The sequence below is a fragment of the Microcebus murinus genome, chromosome 1 (genome assembly GCF_040939455.1).
Source record: "Microcebus murinus isolate Inina chromosome 1, M.murinus_Inina_mat1.0, whole genome shotgun sequence".
Lineage (NCBI taxonomy): Eukaryota > Metazoa > Chordata > Mammalia > Primates > Cheirogaleidae > Microcebus > Microcebus murinus.
Genome location: NC_134104.1, coordinates 86,896,150 through 86,919,056, shown reverse-complemented (window position 1 = coordinate 86,919,056; position 22,907 = coordinate 86,896,150). Strand labels below are relative to the sequence as shown.

Here is a 22,907-nt window from a genome sequence, read left to right as displayed (position 1 = left end):
TCATTAGTCTTAGTTAAGTTTATAAATTCTCAATATTTTAATTTGATTTAGAGAAAGATATTATTTTTAATGTACTTCACTTTTCAAAGAATTAAATTGACAACTTATATTGTTTACAACACATTTGTTTTATTATCTGCTTATGTTGGTCAAGCACTGTTTTCATAGTTTCATCATAATATTCATCAGTTATCAATGGTAAGCACTGTGTCAAAGTTGCTTTTATAGTAAAGTGGAGAGATCACACTGAATGGTGATTTTTTGCCTATTTGTGCTTAGAAGGCCATGTTTACAATATCCTATACCATTTACTGATCTGGCAATTAGAGACAGAGGGAAAAGCAAAAGGAGATAAAACAAAAACAACTAGAAAAAGAATGGCAAAAAATATGATGAGAAAAACATGATGCCTCAGACTACATAATTTTATTTTTAGTGCATATTTCTAGAGAAGTCATTTTAGACTAATTTACATAGCTAAAACAATTGGTTAACAAGTAAAAACATCAGTTTGATGATTATTTCTTTCTTCCATGCTGTAATGGAAATAATTTCCTGAATCATAAACACATTTTTTGTCATTTTAGACAATTTAAAACTTGTGACATAAAAATCAAGCTTATAGCTTTAAAAATTCAGCCTTTTTCTCTCAAAAGAGGAAAACTTCTGCTAACCTTTTCCCCTAATGAACAAACAAATCATTCACGTAGGGAAAATTGTTTGGGTTGGCTTTCCGTTCTTTTGTGTTGATGAATTGCAGGATTTTTAGACCACATACTTCATCACATAATTTTCTGACCTCAATTATACTTCTAAGAATACAACAGGTAATGAATAATGGAATTGTTCACAGAGCTTTTAAGGTTGCATTTAAAGAATGAGATAAAAATATATTATAGAATTTTCTACCAGAACATCTTGTATTCATCAAGGTTGGCTATCAATTGGAATTTCATAAATCCATGCTTTAAATCTTAACCTTTAAATTGTACATACACTATTATTTTAAAGATAAAAACAGACAGTGAAAATATAGAAATGCAGTGATTTATTTAAAAATCTAATAATAAGTGCTATCTGGATTGAGTGAGTCATATAGACAAGAGACAGTGTTATATTATTATTACTAACATATAAAAAATATTGAACTGGAGACAGTTTCACATTATTACATGCCCAGTAATAAGGAGAGTGAGTCAGGAGGGTTGGGAAAGAAGAGGAACACAGATGATGCAGTTGCTCATCACAGTAGAGCACATGGCAAATGATATTCTTTGTATTAGGCCCACTGAATTTTAATAAAACCAGATGTTCTAGTACAGTGTTTTATCCAATGTAAGTTCTGTTGAACAATCTTTCTTTAACCAATTAGCTCAATTTACCTATACTCCCTATTTTTTTCCCTAAAACATGATGAATCAAGGATAGGTCACACTGAATGCTTCCAGAGTTCGCTATGGGGGTACTGCTGTTCCTACTTCTTGAATTGTAAGCCTACCAGCTTCACACCTTATTGAAAACTAGCAGAAGCTTGATAATTAAGAGTTGATTCCAAAGTATATTTTCTTTACTAGTTTTGATTTGTGCCCTCAAATAATTATATACAGTAACGGCAGACAGGTAAAGACCACTAATCCTGCAAATGGATATAAAATAGCAAAAAGAAAAAATGTTAAATTGTGAAAAAAATGTAGAAGAGGGGTGCTATAAACCAAAGTCGAAGAAAAAAGTAAAACAAATGAAAAAGTTGGTGAAGTTTGGTGAAAATAACAGAGCCAGTATGTGTAATCATGTTTCCTTAGATAAAAATTTCCGTTATGTTTTTTACTCTGGCATCATTAAAGTTCTGGTCAGTGTGAGTGGCATTATCCAAAGACTCCTTTTATTTTTATTTCTAATTTTCTCTAAAAGTGAATAGGCACTTAGGCATTGGAAATTACTTAATTTTTTTCTGTAAATAATAGTTAACCTTTAGGTAGCACTAATTCTATGTCAGGCTTTATATTTTCTAAATTATATGTAAATTCATTTGATCCTCACAACAACTTATGAGAATGCTCTATTATAATCTCATTTTACAGTTGAGAAAACTAAGTCAGCCAAACACTGGGGTCCATTCATTGGAAACCCATATTCCTATCCCATCAAACACACAAATCAGGTTTTATTGTAAATTTCAAATTGTAGAGAACATGTTCTTTTAGATTTTATTTGTTTTCTGGGCCAAGCATCTCACTTTACACCTGAGGAAACTCAGGTTCAAAGAAGAGAAGACTTCCTCAAGCACTGGCAGAAAATGAATGGTGGGCCTTCATAAGTTTTCTGGTCTGCAGGTTAGCGCCCTCCCTTACTGAATATCGGGGCAGGTCAATAGAACCTTAATCAAAGCCCTGATACATTTTTAACTTCATATTCAAATTGATATAACCATTGCAAATTTTCAGCTTTCAAATTCCATGTGAATCCTGGAAATAATCTGAATATTGAAACAGATTCCTTTTACAATACCTGGAGGCAAACCAACATTCAACACTTAGGAAACTCATCTTTGGCCTGAATTTTTCCCATGTCTGCGATAGCACAAATATTTTTTGTTAAGGACATCTGCCCCATTTCAGGCAAAACCTATATTTTAATCTATTTGCATATATATAGGTCATGGCTAAAACCCAGTTTGTAGTACTAGTATCAAATCATATCTGCTTATGTTAGCAGCAGTGAAGAATAATCATCTATTAGAAGAAGTAAAGTCATTTATCAACATTAAAAATATTGAAATTTTATGAGAAAATCTAATATCTATAGAGTTCATCCTACCTGAGAAATATAGTGTTAAAGACTATAACTTTTTCCATAATTTTTTTTATTTCAGCATATTATGGGGGTACAAATGTTTAGATTACATGTATTGCCTTTGCCCCCTTTGCCCCCAGAGTCAGAGCTTCGAGCGTGTCCATCCCCCAAATGGTGCACATCCCCTCCTCCCCTCTCCCATCTGCCCAACGTTCCATAAATGTTATTCCTATGTGTCCTTTAATGACTGTGAAAGACCCAAATATTCAATTAAATTTTTAAAAATAAAAATGTAAACAAAGCTGCTGTTAATAAAATTACTACTAGTTTTCTAGCATTTAGGGAGCACTGTTCATTTTTTTTTTACTTAGAATTAAAGCAAAATAACATAGTTAATAAACCATCTATTCTATTTTGTATCTAGGAATTTAATGTAAGTGTAAAATATTTTTCTCAAGTCTAATGGTCTGGCATTATGAAAGTTTTCCAAATTAAATTTACTTTATTAACATTTAAAAGTAGGTGATGACAACAGCTAATAGGGAGAAAATTATATGTTTAAAAGGTGAATATTTTTTCAGTTTTCTCTACAAAGATTTACTTTTTAGAATTGTCTTTCTGTACTGTACATGATTTTCTTAAGGAGAGTTGGCCTTGATATTTCTTAGATTTATTTGAAATGTATTAGATTTTGTGTATTTCAATTTACTGAAGAAAGGATGACCCTTGCAGTGCTCCTCATAAATGTATCAGTTATTCAAAGGAAAACCCCTTAATTAGTGCCACTGGCCATATTATTCTCTGTTATTAAAACAGCATGGTAGCTTTATCAAAATAGTAAAGAATTTAATTGAGACTACAATTTATTTGTGAAATACTAAATACATTTGGAATTTAGGCTCCTGAATTGTATCTTGTAAATATTTAGAGTACCATTGGCTGATTAGCTACTGAAAGTGCATATGTAATGTTAACTGATACTTTTCAAGCTTTAGATGCTGACATTTTTCAATATTAAAGTTATTATCAACTGTTATCCTTATATATAACTTTTCCTTCATGAACTTTATTAGATTTTGCAGGAGGATGCAAAAAAATACTTTCACTCCAAATGAGTGAAAACTTCTTGTTTTAAACTTAATTACCTTTCACTGGTCTACCAGATAGGTGTATTTGAAATAACATTAAAAAATAGCAAATTAGCTCTTAGCTAAGAAGTCAGCTTTCATCAGAAGGACCTAGTATCTATTAAAAGAAATATAGATAACCCTTCTAAGTTCACCGATCTGCTCTAAATCTAAAATATGAAATATGCATAAACTGTAGGTTGTAGCTCAGTTCAATTCAACATGCATTTATTGACCAGGTTCTTTGTTAGGCTCTGGAGACAAAAGATAAATAAGACATGATTCCTGTCCTTGAGAATCATTCAGTTCATCAAGGAAAGACTGATCAATAAGCACATAATGTCAATACAGTGTGGTGCTATGATAGAAGTATATACAAGCTGATGCTCAGCCTGAGTATGTCATGTGATCCTTTTTGAAGTTTTGCTGAGATTCTACAGATCTAGGGCTGGTTTGCTAGGGCTGGCAAACTTATTCTTTGAAAGACCAGATAGCAAATGTTTTTAACTTTGCTGGCTATATAATTTCTGTCACAACTACTCAACGCTTGCATTGTGGCTCAAGAGCAGCTGTAGACAATAATGAAGGAATGAGCATGGTAAGCGATACCACCCCCTGGTAGAAATAGTGAGTACCTGCTGCTTAGGCCTGTACCTTAAACCTATTTACCCTTCCCATCATGCATAATTTCTTTATTCTTTCTCTTCTATTCTCCATTTTCTTCTCATTCTTTTTTTTATGCTGAGTTGAAGCTCGAATCCATAATTATAATTAGTCATGCTTATAGCCCTAAGAACAGAGATGTTAGTCACTTATTTTCTAGTACTTTTCATTGATGATAATGGCTATCATTGTAAAATTTTTTGTTTGGACACCATGCTCAATTATAACTCATTTAATCCTTAAAACTATGCTGTGAGGTAAATATCATTTACTGTCTCAAAATTTCTCCCCTGAGGCGCCAGGAAAAAAAAGAATGAATAAAATGCAATGTATTTGGAATATGTACTTCCTCTTGCTAAGGTACTACTTGCAATGAAATGAAAAGGTATAGAAAATATACTGTCAGTTGTTATTTCTCTGTTTTCACTACATGCTAAGCATTGTTCTAAGTAATTTGCATTTTAGATCACTTAATGTTTGTAAAGACCTTATGAGGTAGATAGTGTCATTATCCCCCATTCTCAAGTGAAGTGGCTGAGCAGATAAAGGTTAATAATTTGTTCAAGGTCAAAGAGCTAATGAGTGGTCAAGTCAGGAATATGAATGCCAGCAATTCAAGTTCACTGCAAATGTTCTCAACCACCACACTAAGAGTGGACAGGGTTTCAGCTCATGTTTAATTTCTTTCATAGCACTGACCACAATTTATAGTTAATCATTTTTATTTTTACATTCAACTTGCCTTCTTCTCAAGATTAAACCTTCTTCTGAAAAAGGATCATGTTTGTCTGGCTCCCTATTGAATTTTAAGTCACTGACACATACTGAGTGCCCAGTAAATATTTGTGAAAGGAATGAATAAACAAAACAAATACTGTAAAGTTTTTAATCTATGTACATGCAAAGTATAAGGGAACATAGAAGAGAAAAAAGATCAGTCAGTCTGCAGGACTTGGGTATCCTACTCCTATGTTGTGCAAATTTGGATGCTGAGTTGACGCTTCCACAGCATCTATTGATCAAACCTCCATCTGAGACAATTATAAGTCACCATGTTAATAGCAAGTGAGAAAGGGCTTTTTAAGAAGTTATAAATATATTATTTGGTGTATATACTCTTCATTTTATTTAAGGTTTAAGAAATCAAAATAGTCATTTCTTGCTTTGGTTTTAAAGACGTCTTTGGGCTTATTTGGAAATAATATTGCTGCCATAAGTCATCTTCTGAATGTTTAAAAATCATGCTTCCTGTGATAATTTGTAAGATGTTGCAACAGCATTTGGCTAAAAGCAGTAAACTGAGTTTTCAATACAATTTGAAATATTTACTTTGGTTAAGATTTGCAGAGTAATAGCCTTAAATACTTCCTACTGCTCTCAACTAAATCCTGTGCTGGGAGCTTGCCAGGCTCCTTGTGATTATCATCACCTCTTTAGCTCTGTTCGTTATTGTTTCCACCTGGAATGCCTTTCCCTTTGACTAGGCCTGTTTGAAATCTTGAAGCTCTTTAAGGCCCACCTAAAATGCCCCAACACGATGGTGCTTTACAAGAGGACTCCAGCTGCCCTGACACTTGCCTCCTTTGTCCTCCGGTACTTTCACCACTGTCACAACCTCTGCTGACTCATTTTCCAGGTAGAGTGGCCTTTTCTTATTCCCTTGTTTTTGTTAGAAATAATTCATGTCTCTGTAACTAGATCATACTTTCCTGAATGCAAGGACTGTGTTTTATATATCTTACCAAACCCAGAACGGTACCCATATCAGATATACAGTAAATACCCATTGAATGGTCCCTTTGATTTGAAAATTATCAGAATGTTACCTATGTTATCTTTTCTGTGAGAGTTATGCAGAATGTTACCTATCCTAGAACTTTTTCAAGCTACTTAAACCTACTTCTAAACTCAGTTATAGCAGGCAGAAGTCTTTTTTGTTTTTCCCTTACAGAATACAGTTCCTTGTGATTAGGAGTCTGAGAAAGAAGGAAAGCAGAGAGAAAGAAACCATTTCATCTTCCTCTAACTGTATAGGGCCCTTGGGGCTTTTAACAGCCACCTCTAAATCAATTGAACAGATATTTTCACTAAAAGATGGGATGTAGTTTCTGAAATATTGAAAAGTTTCTTTGTCAAATTGTTATTACTGTTTGCATTTTACATTCAGCAAAACACAAAACATATTTGGATGTATTTTTATTAAGCCTTTTCTTTTTGGAGTCTGTGAGCATATGCATTATTTGTGTGTAGCTTTGTAAGGAAGAATATACAAGTTCCTTATAGGTATTTGTTTGACTTTTGGCAACATTAATTTTGTGATTATAAAATTTCTATTTAAATTTAATCACAATTATTGCAAAGATTAATCCTCTACATAACCTATTATCTTGATAGAAAACTAGATTCTAAAGGTAAGTAAATAACCTATTAATGCAAATTAAACATTCTCTGATGCCTCTTTCCTCTCACAACTCTTACACATGTTAATTAATTTCTCTTATAGAATTAAAAAAAAAATGTTACCCCAGGGACCAGAAAAAGATAGAGATGTATATGTAACCAATTGTAGTCCTAGTAAATTTTTTGTTAATTTACAAGTTAACAAGTATCAGATGGAGAGTTTAGAAGTGGACTGTTTATTTTTTTCTTTTTTCTTTGCCTTTTTCTGTGGAATCTTTCTACCCAAGAAGTGGGCTGTTTTAAGCCAGAATAGCTGGGAGGAATGAAAAAAAAGTTGTGCTGAAAGTAGATTTATCTACTAGACTGTAGGAGATAATGTGAAGCTAATCCAAGTAGAAAAATCTGGAAGAACAACAACCACACAGGCTACCTTCAGGCATGTGAATACAGTTGGGGAGATGGAAAAAGAGGTGTCTGGTGAATATCCTACTTCAACTTTTGGTGGGACCAAAAAATAGTATCTAACTGATCATCAGAAAGGCTTCTGGGGGCTACAGATTTCGGAGGTCTGGGATGAGATTTCAGAAACTTCCTTTAAGAAGCAGTCCCTTAGAGATTTGGAAGATTGGCTGAGCTTGAGAAGTACAGTACCCCTACCCCTTTATCTATGTTCCGAGACCTTAGTGGATACCTGAAACTGTGGATGGAACCAAACCCTTTATATACTATTGTTTTTCCTGTACGTGCATACCTATGATAAAGTTTAATTTATAAATTAGGCACAGTAAAAAATCAACAGCAATACCCCAAATAAAGTGGAACAATTATAATACTATACCAGCGTCACTACTCTTGCACTTTGGGGCCATTATTAAGTATAATAAAATAAGAGTAACTTGAATACAAGCACTGCAATACAGGCATAGTCAACCTGATAACCAGGAGGGCTACTAAGTGATTAACTGGCTGGGAGTTTATACAGCAAGAACATGCTGGACAAAGGAATGATTCACGTCCTGGGCAGAACACAGCAGGATGGTGTGAGATTTCATCATGCTCATTAGAATGGTGCACAATTTTCAATTTATGAATTGTTTATTTTTTCACTTTTTAATAATTTTGGACTGTGGTCAATTGTGACTAACTGAAACTGAGGAAATCGAAACTCTGAATAAAGAGGGACTACTGTAATGATTCCTAAGACTTCAAGAGGCCTAGTCCCAAGCCAACTTCGGGCCCAGGTATTCAAGCAGAAGTTTCTTGGACTAAATAAAATCAAGTAGGCTCCCAGTCAACCACTGGCCCAGTCAAAACCAGATCTTATAACAGTGGTGGTTTTGTGTTCCATTTTGAGAAGTTCAGGCTTTATGTTGTGAAGGAAGGGAAGCCCCAGTCTAGGCTGGGGTTTCAAGCTAATCAGACTTCTAGGATTACTTTCAGTTTCATGCCTGGTCAAGCCATCATTATTTATATAGAGTTACTAGAAAATTATATTCTTTATAGTGTGAGTAAAGTGAGTATTCTCTAAGTTCCTTAAAGTGTAAAGGAAATTTGATTGTTTTTTTTTGTTTGTTTGTTTTGTTTTAAATAAATGCTATAGGTTCATATTATTCCTTAAAAATAAGTATTTTGTAAAAAAGGGAAAATCCAATTGTCACATTTTAATGATATCCATCTACTATGTAAAAATCAATCTGATGATGACCAGATGCTAATGCTAAATTTTGTCTTTCTGGAGAAGTAGTTTCCAATGTTAGCTGTTTCATAACCACCTGAAGAGCTTATTAAAACACAGCTTGTTGGATCTCACTCCCAATTTTCTGATTCATACTGGAGTAGGACATAAGAATTTTCATTTCTACCAAATTCTCAAAATGTTGATGCTGCTGCTCCAAGGTACTCTGAGTACCACTGTCTAGAGAGTGAGAACAGAGGAGGGAACAATTTTCATTAGTGTTTATTAGTATGTAGTAATTTTAGTACTTACTTATTGTAATAGTATTGTCCAAAGGATGAAAATGCCACATTCAAAGTTTAATATAATAATACACCACCATAAAAGATAGCCAAGTCCAAGTGATAGAATCAGTAAAACATAGTAAGAGTAAATACTGATATGACAGATTAGGCATTATTATCCATGTAACTATTTTGGCCATCCTAAATTTTTTTCAAATGTACTCAACCTTCTTGGGAGGAAGTTACAGTGAGTTAATTCAGAAATAAAATATTTATTCCTGAACTAATATTTTATATAGTCACTATCTTCAGTACAATAATTTTTATTATTCATATTAATGTGTTATGGCCATTATTTTTTTATCCTTCCAGCATAAGGTGGAAAAATCAGAGCCCTCAGGCTAAATTTGGCCTACTGCCTGTTTTTGTAAATAAAGTTTCCTTTGGAACACAGCCATGCCCATTCATTTAGTCTTGTCCATGGCTGCTTTCACACTATAATGGCAACTGAGTAGTTTTGAAGGAAAACATTTGCCTTACAAAGCCTCAAGGCACATATACCTGGCCATTTACAGAAAAAGTTTGTTGACCCGTATGCTAAAAATGCTTTTTCTGTTTCATGTGAAAAAATTGATTGTGATTCAAACATATTTGTATAATCCTCAACTTTTCAGGAACAAAATCACTATGTAAATATAGAAACAGATGTGTACATTTTGTATTCCTTTTGTCCAGTACAGCCTAGATGTACAAATTTGTGTGATAAATGAATCAATAAGTCATCTAATTCTTATGGTAGTCCTCTCTATTCAGAAAAATTCTCATTGAATTTGAATTACATCCCTGAATGTTTTCTAACTTTCTAGTGTCTCCAGAAGTGGTCCTTCTTATATACAACTCTCCTGGTCTCCTGAGACTCCATCTTTCTGGGACCAGGGAGATTTTTCTAAATTCCCTCTTCTCACTTATGCTGATTTCCACTCCTTATGTTTTGATTGGTTCTCAGAACCACCCTGAGATTAAGAATTTGCCACAGGCTAAGGCATGGCAAGATTTAAACCCTGATCCCATGATATTGCAGGTGCATGCAGTGTGTCAGCCATAGGGGGCACACTCTAAGGTTCAAATCCACCTCTCTTCATTTGCAAGGGTTGCTATTAGGCAAGTCATTTAACTTTTACAGTGGCCTCCAAGTCTCTACATGATTAAAAACACACAGATACAAACGTGTATAATGGTGGGTGTCCATATTATTCCTTTCTGGCCTCAGCTCCTATGATTCTCTCCCTTCTTGTTTCTCCCTACACAGGACAGGTATTCTGCTGTTACCTTTAGATCTTTGCCCCTGATGTCACTTCTGTCTGGGATGCATTCTCTTAGATATCAGTATGATTTACTATCTCATAGCCTTGATGTCTTCCCTGGGAACTATATTGAAAACTATACAACTCCCATCCCTGACCCTACACATAGTCCCTATCCCTACTTATTTATTTCTTCAGCACTCAATATCATTTGATGTTAAATAAGTACATTTTACTGCTTCATTTTATTTGTCTGACTACTGGAAATTAGCCAGTTTAACTTCAGAAATTTTTGACTATTTTGTTCCGTGATGTATTCTTTGTATTATACTTAGAACAAAAGCTTCTCATAAAATATAAGTTGAACAAATGAATAGTTGACACAAACCATTTGGAAATGAATGAATGCCATTTGAAATGGATGTAAATGGTATACATTGAATGTGTGTAAATTATAAAATAGCAGATTTCTATTCCAGTTTATTGCAAATGTTTCAAAGTTAGTTGCATGTTCTAGCATTAGAAAATATTTTTGCACTATTAAGGTAGCTCACAAGAATACATGTTGCCAACAATTTTATTACTCAGATTTAGAATTTAAATTCTGACTCTAACCATATGTATATTCTTAGGGCACTGAAATCCTATCCAATTAGATTTTATATCCACAAAGCTTATAATAATGGAAGTATAAAATTCATGTTGCACATTCTCTCTCTCTCTCCCTTCTTCTTTCTCACTCTCTTTCTTCCTCTTTCTCCCTCTCTTTTTTCTTCTATTCACTCCTCTCTTTTATTTCCTCCTTCCCTCTTCACTTTCGTAAGGGGCCTGGACCTCTTCTTTCACATGCTTGTACCTCTTGCTTTTCACATATACCTTAGGAATGCTACTTTCAAATTTAAAAGAATAATTTTTATGTTTTTATTAATTTAATATTAGTTTTGTGCATATTTATTTTCAATAAAATGTATATCAATTCAGCTAACCCTGTGTGTGATTACAAACAGATCAACTGTATATCATCTCACGGAAGCATAGACTTATAAAAGTCACGCTTTGGCACAAAGAAAACTGAATTTAAAAATCCTACCATTATATTTTGAGAGTAGGCTTAAAAACACACCATTTGGTAAACTTAACACTTCAGTATAATATTCAGCTTTACTGTTTACTATGTGAAATGGAACTATGACAACAACATTTGAAGGCATTTTTCCAGATTTTTCAATTAATCAATGTATATATGTGCATACATTTTGAAAAGCTCTTTAAAAGAGCGTGTGAAGCATATTCAAGATACTACTACTTGAACATTAGGGAAAAGCCTTTCCTGCCATTAGAGCAGTGCATTAAGCAGTTGCTGCTTGAGTGGTCACTCTCATGCCACACTTTAGGACTGATTTTTGTTATCTTCTGTGCCTGAAACCTGATAAGGCATATAGATACTTAATTTTAGGAAGCACTTATCATGATATCTGTTCCTCACAGCTCAAGTACTAAGAAGTGTCTGTGCCTTTTCTTGCCTTATTGAAATTATATTAAGGATGATGTGTTACAGAAAACAGAAGGAAAACGATAAATACACCATTTATTTGCACAGCACAGTTAAAAGTCAATTTAGATCAAGGTTTGTTAACATGCTCAACTCTAATTTTTCTAATTAAATAGAATAATTATAATGAAATCAATACCTTATACTTTGGTGGCAAAATATATAAAAATAAGTAATTTATAAGGATTAAAGGGTTTTAAAATATAATGCCAATACAGTACATTATTACAACATTAAAAATGTGTATGATAAATCATGTATTTAAGTTTAGTTCTCACTTTGTTGGTATGAATGCCAGATAAGCAGTCCCCTAGTCAATTTTTCTTTTTGGGGGGTGGGGAAAGGGGAGAGGTTTTCTTTACATTATAAATTCCTGCTTTCCAGGAACTCATCTATATTTTGGGGAAAAAAACCCTGATATTATGAATAGCATAAAATTCACCTGAAGCTCCTTTACTCTTACTGAATTAAGCAGAAACAAATGTTTATATCATATATTACACATGTCAATAAATAAAAAGGCCAAATGATACTATTTTATACTCATTCTTTCACTTACTAAAAACACAGAGTGCTTACTATATGCAAGTTTAATTTAGAAATATCTCCTTATTCCTCTTCAAAAATTTTTAGGGAAAAAAACTTTTGTTTTGCTTTGATTTTTTTCCCCCAAAATCTTATCAAAGGGACTTGATAAAGGTATTGTAATTTCCATCAAAGTCAATTAAAACAATTAAAGGATGTCAGAAATTTTAGACTATTAAATTTGTAATATTTTCACAGGAAATATAGAAAGAAGATATGTTTATTTAGACATTTTCCAGACAATCTGACCCTAGCTATATATCATATGCATCTGGAAATAAAAAAAATTAAAGAATGCAAAGTATTAGGAATCTATAAACTAATATATATATATATATATATATATATATATATATAATCTCAAGGGTTGTGAGTTGAATTCTGTCCCCCAAAAGATGTGTTGAAATCCTAATGCTCAGTACTTGTGGATGTGCTAACACTCAGTACCTATGAATGTGACCTTGTTTGGAATGGGGTCTTTATAGATGTTAATCCAGTTAAAATGAGATCATACTGAATTAGGGTGGTCCCTAAATCCAATGACTGGTGTCCTTATAGGAAAGCCACATGGAGACACAGAGACACACAGGGAGAACACCATGTGGTGATGGAGACAGACACTAGAGTGATGCATCTAAAGTCAAGGAATATCATGGGCTGCTGGCCACCACCAGAAGCTAAGAAAGAGGTATAGAACAGGTTTTCACTTAGAGGTCTCAGGAGGAACCAGCCCAACCAATATCTTGATTTCAGACTTTTTGTCTTCACAACTGTGAGAGAATAAATTTCTGTTGGTTTAAGCCACCCAGTTTGTGATAATTAGTTATAGCAGGCCCAGGAAACTAATACAGCAAGTCTCTAACAAATTAGAGAAAACCCCTTGTGATCAATTAAAGAAGAATCTCACTAAATTTATATTGAAAATCCCAAAAGATGTAAATATGAGACACTTTAATTTCAGAAAAAAATTAGCCATAAAATGGTAAGTTTATAAAATTAATAGGAAATCCCAATGTAAGGATAAGGATAACAATAACTTCAAAGAAGAGATATTTCACTATTACTGAACAAAGTCCAGAGGTAGGTAGGAAGGCAACTGTTAGTGATGCTCCCTTTGTCTTTTCTCCCCATCATTCTCACATGGCTTCTATTCTAAATCAAGATCACTGAGCTCCAGCCATCACATCTACATTTTGTCAGTTGGAAGAAAGAAAATGAAGGTCATATCATCTTCCTTTTCAGATATTTCTCAGAAGCCACAGATTACACTTTTGTTCTTATTCTTTAGGTTGTTAAGTTAGTCACATGGCCACAGTTTGCTGCAGGGTAGGCTGAGAACTGTGTAGCCTCTTTCTCAATGGATATGTACCTCCCTGAACCTCAGGAGTTCTATTACTAACAAAAGAGAGGAGAATGGATGTAGGGACTGCTAATTGTCTCTGCCACGTGAACAAATCCAAAACTGAAACAAATTATTTTGTAGCTCAAACTTTAATAGAAAAAAATGGTTTATACCTTATGAGATAGCAGTTGAAATCAAAGTAAGCTACAAAATGTAATGAACTGCCCACAACCAGAACTCCCAATTCTGTCAACTGAGTGTCTCAAGGATCTTTCAGTTTCTATTGACTACATCTTTTATTTATACCTATGTAATGGCCTCCTTGTAATCAGTCTTTTTGCCTCTCTACCTTGTATCTTTCAGTGCATTTTTACCCTTTATTGATTCCATTATCCTAAAGATGATGTCCAAGGTTGTAAACATGGCTTACAAAGTGCTTTGTGAACTCCTTACCACTCCACTCCCTGTTCTGCCACTCTTCATTCTGTTTCCTGTGCTTCCTTCATGCTAGAGTTTCCTCAGTTCCTTCGTCATCTAATAATTTCTTAACTCTTCATCTTTGTACCCATTTTTCCCACTGCCTGGATTATTCATATCTACCATCTTTACCTAGATGACTTCTACTCATTCTTTAAATCCCAACTTAAAATTTGTATTCTTGGGGAGCCCTTCTTCAGCTCATGTTTCTTAGCTTAGAAAGTTCCCTATACTCAACCCACACCCTTTAAAAAAATACAGATCTCTGTCTACAGATATCTGTCTTCTGCACTAGAAAAAGACCTCTTCTAATTTCTTTGCTCCTTTATCTTCAATGCCTAGAATAGGGCCTGGGATATAGTAAAAGCAAGAGCTTACTAGTTGTTTATTTTAGATTAAAAATATTCTTAAATTTTACGAGAAAGCCATTCCTAAATTAACACTTGAAATATTTTAGTGAATTTTCTATATATTCATTAATGCATTATCAATCATACACATTGCTTTCCCAGGCTCTAGCATGTTTTTTGGCATACAGTAGTGCTTTGTGACTATTTTCTCAATGAATAGAATCTCAAAAATTATTTTTTGAAAAATTTTAACCAATAATAAGTTCTGCTTCTCTGTGACAGGCATGGTGCTAGAAGCTAGACATATACTAGTGAATAAAACAGACCCTATCTTCATTGAGCTTTCATTCTCAGATAAATTATTTACATATCTAACAATAGCAGTTTTTAATAATAAAATATAGTACATCCATATAATAGAATATTATGCAACTCATTCAAACAACATGGCAGTAGCATATTTATTGACAAGGAAATATGCTTAGGATGTACTGCTAACAGAAAAAGAAGATTATAAAACAACATTCACTGTAATATTCTAGCTCTGTATAAGAGTATATATATGGAAGAACTAGGATCACAATGCTAAAATGGTTATCACTGAGGTATTGCTAAAAGTGGTTACCTCAGAGGTTTCGTTTTGTGTTTCTGAAATGTACTTTTTGAAAAAATATGTAAAAATTAAAGGAACTTCATTAAATAAGACAAGTAAACTTTTCTGATATTATTAGATGATATATTTTTAATAATTGCTGCATTTGATCTCTTGGAAAAGTAAAATAGCTATTTTGTTTGAATTGTTGAGTGAATCATAATGGAGTTATGTTTCATCCTTAGAGTATTTTTAAATGTTTTATTAATACATAATATATGTACATATTTTCAGGATACTTGTGACATTTTAATATGTTTATATAATGTGCAATAGTCAAATGAGGGTAATTGGGATATCCATTACCTTAAACATTTGTCTTTCTTTATGCTGAGAACATTCAAATTATTCCCTATTAGCTATTTTGAAATATACGATAGATTCTTATTTACTATAGTCATATTACTGATTTATAAAATGCTAGGTCTTATTTATTTTATCTGTTAATAACTATATTTTTATACTTACTTTGAGTATTTTAGTTAAAGATACAACATAACTACTTACCCCATAGAATGGGTATGGCAGAAAAAACAATTTATTGGATGACTTAAAATAGCTTGCTCACATTAATTTACATAGACACATAATGGAACTTATACTCCATATCTTATAAAACAGATTTGTGCCATAGTGGAATTGAACTAAATCATATAGCCAGCCACTATTTTGAGAACCTGCTGCATTGTAACCATTAAACTAAATATTTCATACACTCTGTAGCTAATTCTTACAACCATCCTGCAAGGTGAATGCAGATAATATGCCCAAGGTTACTCACTAAGTGGCAGACCAGGGATTTGAATCTGTCCAACCCAATTCTGGCACTGTTTGGATGTGAGTAGAAATAGGAGAAAGGTCATGTAATTCTATACATACAAGAATTCCTCCTCCCCGAAATCTTATTATATTGATGATATGTCCTACTTGATTCTCCAAAGTTCTCAGGAGTCTTCAGGCCTATTTTCATGTGATTGGTAATCTGTTTTTCTGAAGTAACTCTCATCTAAATGAAATGATTTTAAAACTCTTCATGAAGACTCAAACTAAGACGAGCAACAAAGAAAATAAAATCCCTATTACTATATTTACATAAGGAGGTGGAAGACCTCTACAAGGAGAACTATGAAACACTGAGGAAGGAAATAGCAGAGAACGTAAACAGGTGGAAAACCGTATCATGCTCTAGTTGGCAGAATCAACATTGTTAAAATGTCTATACTACCTAAAGTTATCTACAAATTCAATGCAATCCCTATTAAAATATCCACATAATTTTTCTCAGATCTAGAAAAAAATAATTCTACACTTTGTGTGGAACCACAGAAGATTCCATATAGTGAAAGCAACATTAATCAAAAAGAACAAATTAGGAGGCATCAATTTACCAGACTTCGAGCTATACCACAAGGCTATAGTAACCAAAGCAGCATGGCATTGGTGTAAGAACTGAGACATAGACCAATGGATCAGAACAGAGAACCCAGATATAAAATCATCCTCATATAGCCATCTGGTCTTTGACAAAGCAGACAAAAGCATACAGTGGGGAAAAGAATCCCTACTCAATAAATGATGCTGGGAAAAGTGGATAGCCACATGTAGAAAATTGAAATGAGATCTGTACCTCACAACTCTCATAAAAATCAACTCATGGTGGATAGCAAACTTAAATCTAAGGCATGAAACTATAAGAATTCTAGAAGAATATATTGGAAAAACTCTTATAGTCATTGGCATTGGCAATGAATTTATGAAAAAGACCCCAAAAGCAATCACAGCAAAAACAAAAAAATAAATGGGACCTGATTAAATTAAAAACTTCTGCACAGCCAAGGAAACTGTCATTAGAGTGAATAGACAATGTACAGAATGAGAGAAAATATTTGCATGTTATATATGAATAAAGGGTCGATAACTAGAATTTATATAGTATTCAGGAAAATCAGCAAGAAAAAATCAAACAACCCCATTAAAAAGTGGGCAAAGGATATGAACAGGACCTTTTCAAAAGAAGATAGACTAATGGCCAACAAACATATGACAAAGAGCTCAACATCTGTAATCATCAGGAAAATGCAAATCAAAACTACAATGACATATCGCTTAACTATAGTGAGAATGGCTTATATCAAAAAGTCCCCAAATAACAAATCTTGGCATGGATGCAGAGAGATAGGAGCATTCATACACTGCTGGTGGGACTGAAAATTGGCACAAACTCTATGAAAGTAATATGGAGATACCACAAAGAATTAAAAGTAGAACTACCATTTAATCCAGCAATCCCACTGCTGGGTATCTACCCAAAGGGAAAAAAAAGTGCATTCTATAAAAATGACATCTGCCCTAGAATGTTTATAGCATCACAATTCACAATTGCCAAGATGTGGAAACAACCCAAGTGCCCATCAATACGTGAATGGATTAATAAAATGTGTATATGTATACCATGGAGTTCTACTTAGCCACAAAAACCAGTGGTGATCTAGCACCTCTTATATTATCCTGGATAGAGCTTGAACCCATTCTACTAAGTGAAGTACCAGAAGAATGGAAAAACAAACAACACATGTACTCACCATTAATTGGTACTGATCAATCTACACTTATGTGCACATATGGAAGTAACATTCATAGGAGATCAGGCAGGTGGGAGGGGGAGGAGGAGATGGGTAAATTCACACCTAATGGTTGTGGTGCATGCTGTGTGAGTGATGGACACACTTGTAGCTTTGACTCAGGTGGTGCTAAGGCAATTTATGTGATCAAAGTGTTTGTGCCCCTATAATCTGAAATTTAAAAAAAATTAAGAAAAAAGAAATATGCAGGTCTCTTCCCAGAATAATCTCTTTTGATGTTCTTTTTTCCCCACCTTGGATAATGTCCAATTATTAATAAATGGTATATCCAATTATTCTTTTTTGACACTGAAGTCATTTTCTATTTTATTCTCTGCTTCAGAGTAAAGGAAAAAAAAATCAGACTAGAGCATTGACCAACCCCTTCTGTCTTCTTTGGGCAGCTTTTGAGACTCAGGAGCAATGTGCATTCCTTGAGTTTCATGGCTTTTGCTACTTAGCAGAGGCCCTGCAGTTCATTACTGCAGGAAATCAGAGTGGCAAGTATGTGAAAGGTAGTCCTTCAACACCATCCCTCACTGGTTTAGGGTCTTATAAAACCTGTCAAAAATGATATCAGCATCTAGTACAGTCATGCCACCTTTTGGAGGAGAGGTCTCACTGTTTATATTGGAAAATATCAATCATTCTAAATACAGACTCAAGCTTGTCTTTTAGCAGCAATATTTCCATTTGCAGTAAAGATGTACCAGGTGGACTCCTCCATGTTCAGAGCTCTTATATCAATGTCAAAATTAGTATATAAAACATCCATCAAATACGTACACAAGGTGAATTGGTCATGCCTTTTACAAATTCCTATATATCTGAGATCTTAGTAGGCTTTTTCAGTTACCTCTGGAGGCAGGCAAATTAATAGGTGCCAGGCCATTTTTCATTAAGCAAAATGCAAAAAGTACCAGGATATGGCCTAAGAATTCTGTTAGGATACCTATACAAAAATGAGAGACTTTAATTTTTGAATTACCCTGGAAATGTTTATAACTGTCATAGTTTCATTTTGTTTTCAGACACAGTACAAGTAACAGGCTTTTTATAAACAGATATGAAATACTTATTGGTTGATGACCAGTTGAAAATGGGGAGTTAAACAACCTTATTTCTGTTTTCCCCCAACTCACCAAGTACATAAATACCTTAATGATTATAAAAGTAATTTATCAGCTGGGGTATATTTTTACTACTATAAAATATATGGCATTTGAGTTATTAAAAGTGATGGGTATTACATTGCTGTGTGGTCTTCTTTGTACATAAAAATCTGATTATTCACATTTAAGGGCCATAAAACTTCAAAAGAACATGATAAATTTACACAACACCTACATTCCAAATAATGTACCCAGTGTTTTATACCTATTGGTATAGTTAGCTTTACTATGACATAGAAAAGCAACAACATAAAGGCTAGCCACTAAAACTTTAGAATCTTCATGGTGGTTTACTCTCTTTTCACAAATGTTCTTGCCAAAGAATTTAACTCTTTTTGCCTTTTTATTTTCTTGAGAGAGGCTATCTCCTGCTTACTCTGTATTTTGTGAAATATCATAGTTTAATTAGTTTACTATCATACTCTCAATCATTACTGCTGATAACTGTATGGCATAATATACACTCCTACTGGCAGGCATTTATATTGCAATTTATACTTTTAAAATAATTTTCTCATGAATTATATGATCTACACTGCTGTTTATTAATTTACTTATTGCCTCCTGGGGATGTTCATGTAAAACACCTCCAAAGTTCATCTTTGTTTCATCTGCAATGTTTAGCAGACTGCCTATACATGATAGGCATTCAAAGTGTTGAATGAATTACTAAGAAAATTAAAATCAACTAAGAAACTAAAATCAACTAAGAAAATAATATTTGACAATAAATCTGTGTACTAATTTATTTGTTTTCATTGTGAGCAGCTGTGTATTCATCCAGCTATTCATAGTGGAACTGTAACAAATATAAAGTATTTTTGGTTTCATTGCTTGTAAGATTAAGCTAGACATGGCTTTGGCAGATTCTAATCAGTAATATGATACAGAACATTGAACTTTTACTTATCCTTGTTCCCAGGAAACTAATTGAATCATTAAGTTATAGCCATTAGAAAACTGACCAAATGGTATGAGCCTAAGTTATGAGTTTACCAGTGATCTAATTACACTTCATTTCCCACTTTTGGCTCCTTTCTTCCTTCCCTTTCCCCTGTGGAACTATGTAAAGCAATTTCTGAGCATAACTACATCCCACTTAAGAATGACATTAATCCAGGCTCTCTTATTCTATGATTGAAAATGCTTGGAGTACATTCTGCAGTATCAAATATTACTCAGTATATTTATAAGTATCTTTATTTTATGTGACTTCAATTAGTCGCCTCCAAAATTTACATGCCTGATAAAATTCTTCAGTGTCAGCCTGAGATATCTGTAGGTAGTAGCTTCCAGGATATACCATTGGGAGGAAGGAGCTTATTTTCATTTCAGGAATAATAAGTGACCTCCATGACAGCGGTGACCTGATCTCTCCCATTTCTTGACTGAGTCCCAGTACCCATCATAGTATATTACACATAATAATCACTCAGTTAACAAAGATGGGCAAATAGATGGATGAATGAGTGTCGGAAATTCATATATTCTGTTGGAGATGTACACAGTATTTAGTATTGAGGGACCTCTTTCTGCCACGGGCCAGGCACTAATCTTACCAGATTCCCAAAGCTATGGTTTGCATTACTATAGTAATACATGAAGGATTGGCAGTCCTGCTTCTTGCTGGTTTCAAAGAAAACCAGAAGTTACTTCTCAATTGTTCAACAGTCAGCAAAGTACACTAATGTTGACCATGATGTATAATGACATTTGTGAGGAATTTTCTTAAGATGAAAAGAATACTTACACTTTATGTCTGCAAGTTTCAAACTCATCTTTCTTTAAAGTTTTTATCATGAATCTCCACCCAATTATAGTGAATTACACTTGAAGCTATATCATTTTTTTTTTTTTTTTGAGACAGAGTCTCGCTTTGTTGCCCAGGCTAGAGTGAGTGCCGTGGTGTCAGCCTAGCTCACAGCAACCTCAAACTCCTAGGCTCAAACCATCTTTCTGTCTCGGCCTCCCGAGTAGCTGGGACTACAGGCATGTGCCACCATGCCCGGCTAATTTCTTCTATATATATTAGCTGGCCAATTAATTTCTATTTATAGTAGAGACAGGTCTCACTCTTGCTCAGGCTGGTTTTGGACTCTTGACCTTGAGCAATCCGCCCGCCTCGGCCTCCCAGAGTGCTAGGATTACAGGCGTGAGCCACTGTGCCCGGCCTGAAACTATATCATTTTTTTTTATATTCACTTATTGTCTCCTAATTCTAAATTGGTTTCTTTTCCTGATGACTGTGATCCTGTTAGTGGCACAACCATTCTGCCCATCATCACCCGGCTGGAGTCTTCAGTTATATTTCTGATACCACTGGCACCATTGTTTAGAGACTTAAAAGTTCATGCTTGAACTATTGCAGTATCTTTCTTACTGACTTTGATTGTGTTATGTTTATCTCAATAACCATATAGATTTTGTCTAACTGCTGGGATATTATCTCAAAATATCATTTTGCTTCTCCCACTTCCCAGTTCAGAAATCTCCAAAGACTCTTCAATACCTTCAGGGTAAATAGCCAAACTACCTGCATTTACAATCCATTACAATAGACCCATTCCTGTCTGTCTCTTAAATTCTCTCTCCACAGTTCCTCTGCCTCTAGAGTTCCTTGCCAGTGCTGCTTGCCTCCAGCAAAGATATTATTAGCACCTCCAGAAAGTTTGGTTTGCAATAACATATTCAGTACTATAAGACATTTTGTCTTCTAAGGAGGAGAGGCACTATCATTTTCAGAATATCAATACTAACTACACAACATAAAACCTAACAAAATTTTCTGGGCTATAGAAATAAACAGAAAAGCAGAGGACAAATTCTTCTACATTTTTGTGGTTACCAGTGGGAGGATGGTGTACCAGAATCTCCAGGAAGTGAACAAAATTTATTATGAAAAAGAGAAAAAGTTGTAAAGGACTGCTCTCCTGATTCAAAGGTCTAGTTGCTGTTAACCGAACATGCCCAGTTCATCCATTCATTACTTTAATCATTTCTCCGTCCACAAAATATTAAACTCCTTAAGAGCAAGAACTATGCCTCTTCTGTTAACCATTGTGTTTCCAGTACCTGGCTCAAAGTATACATGTTAAATGAATATCTGAATGAACAAATATTTTTTGAACTAACACAGTGCCCAGTTGTAAACTACATCTTGGGGATACAAAGATTAAAAAAAAAAAAAAACATGCAACTCGGATACTCAAATAGCTCACAAGGTATTAGGAGCAACAAACCTCTTTTGTGAAACATTACAAAATAATGTGAGTGCTATAAAAGAGGAGTGTACAGGATACAATGGCCTCCCTGTCTTTCTCCCTAAGAATTCGTATTCAGCTTGTGGACAAATAAAACTGCCAAATCTTTTCCACACACTCTCCCCCTCATTTGCCATCTTCAGACTCCAGCCCTTCTTATCTTCTATACCTCCTTGCATGTTGCATTGCTTTTTAATAGGGGTGAGGGGTGAAGAATATATTTCTGTATGTGCATCCTATTTTTCGGATTGTAAAAAGTTGCAAATCTTTTCAAAGCTACAACTATTTGTCATAATTTGTTTGTATCCCTGGGGCGTGTGAAAGAAAACCTTGCTCATACTAAGTATTTGATCATTATTTTCTAATTCATAGATTAAATGCAGCAAAGTCTATATATTGCAAAATAATAAGTGATGCATTTGAAGAACTTGGATATTATAGGAGTACTAATAAGTACTTTGTAACTATCACAGGATGTTCCTAGATTGGGGCTACAGGTTCTAATAGAGAAATTTCAAGAACTTTGTGTACTTTATATCAGAGAATAGAGCATTGGACAATTACCTGAAAAATGAGTTCTGATTTTGGCTCAGAGTACAAACCTACAATGTAGCATATGTCATACCATTAATGTTTTTTCAAATGTGCTT

General features: G+C 34.0%; 1 protein-coding gene across 3 annotated transcripts in view; it reads left to right on the top strand.

Moving 5' to 3' along the window:
* Window positions 1–22,907, top strand: part of NAALADL2 (N-acetylated alpha-linked acidic dipeptidase like 2) — a 1,254,620-nt gene that overhangs the window by 468,422 nt on the left and 763,291 nt on the right. Inside the window, exon 4 of one of the 3 annotated variants that reach the window (XM_076003759.1) lies at window positions 6,068–6,219. The exons of the other annotated variants lie outside the window; for them this stretch is intronic. Coding sequence (XP_075859874.1) covers window positions 6,108–6,219 — 112 coding nt within the window. The 5' untranslated portion in view covers window positions 6,068–6,107. The remainder of the gene's footprint in view (window positions 1–6,067; window positions 6,220–22,907) is intronic. 3 annotated transcript variants of the gene reach the window in all.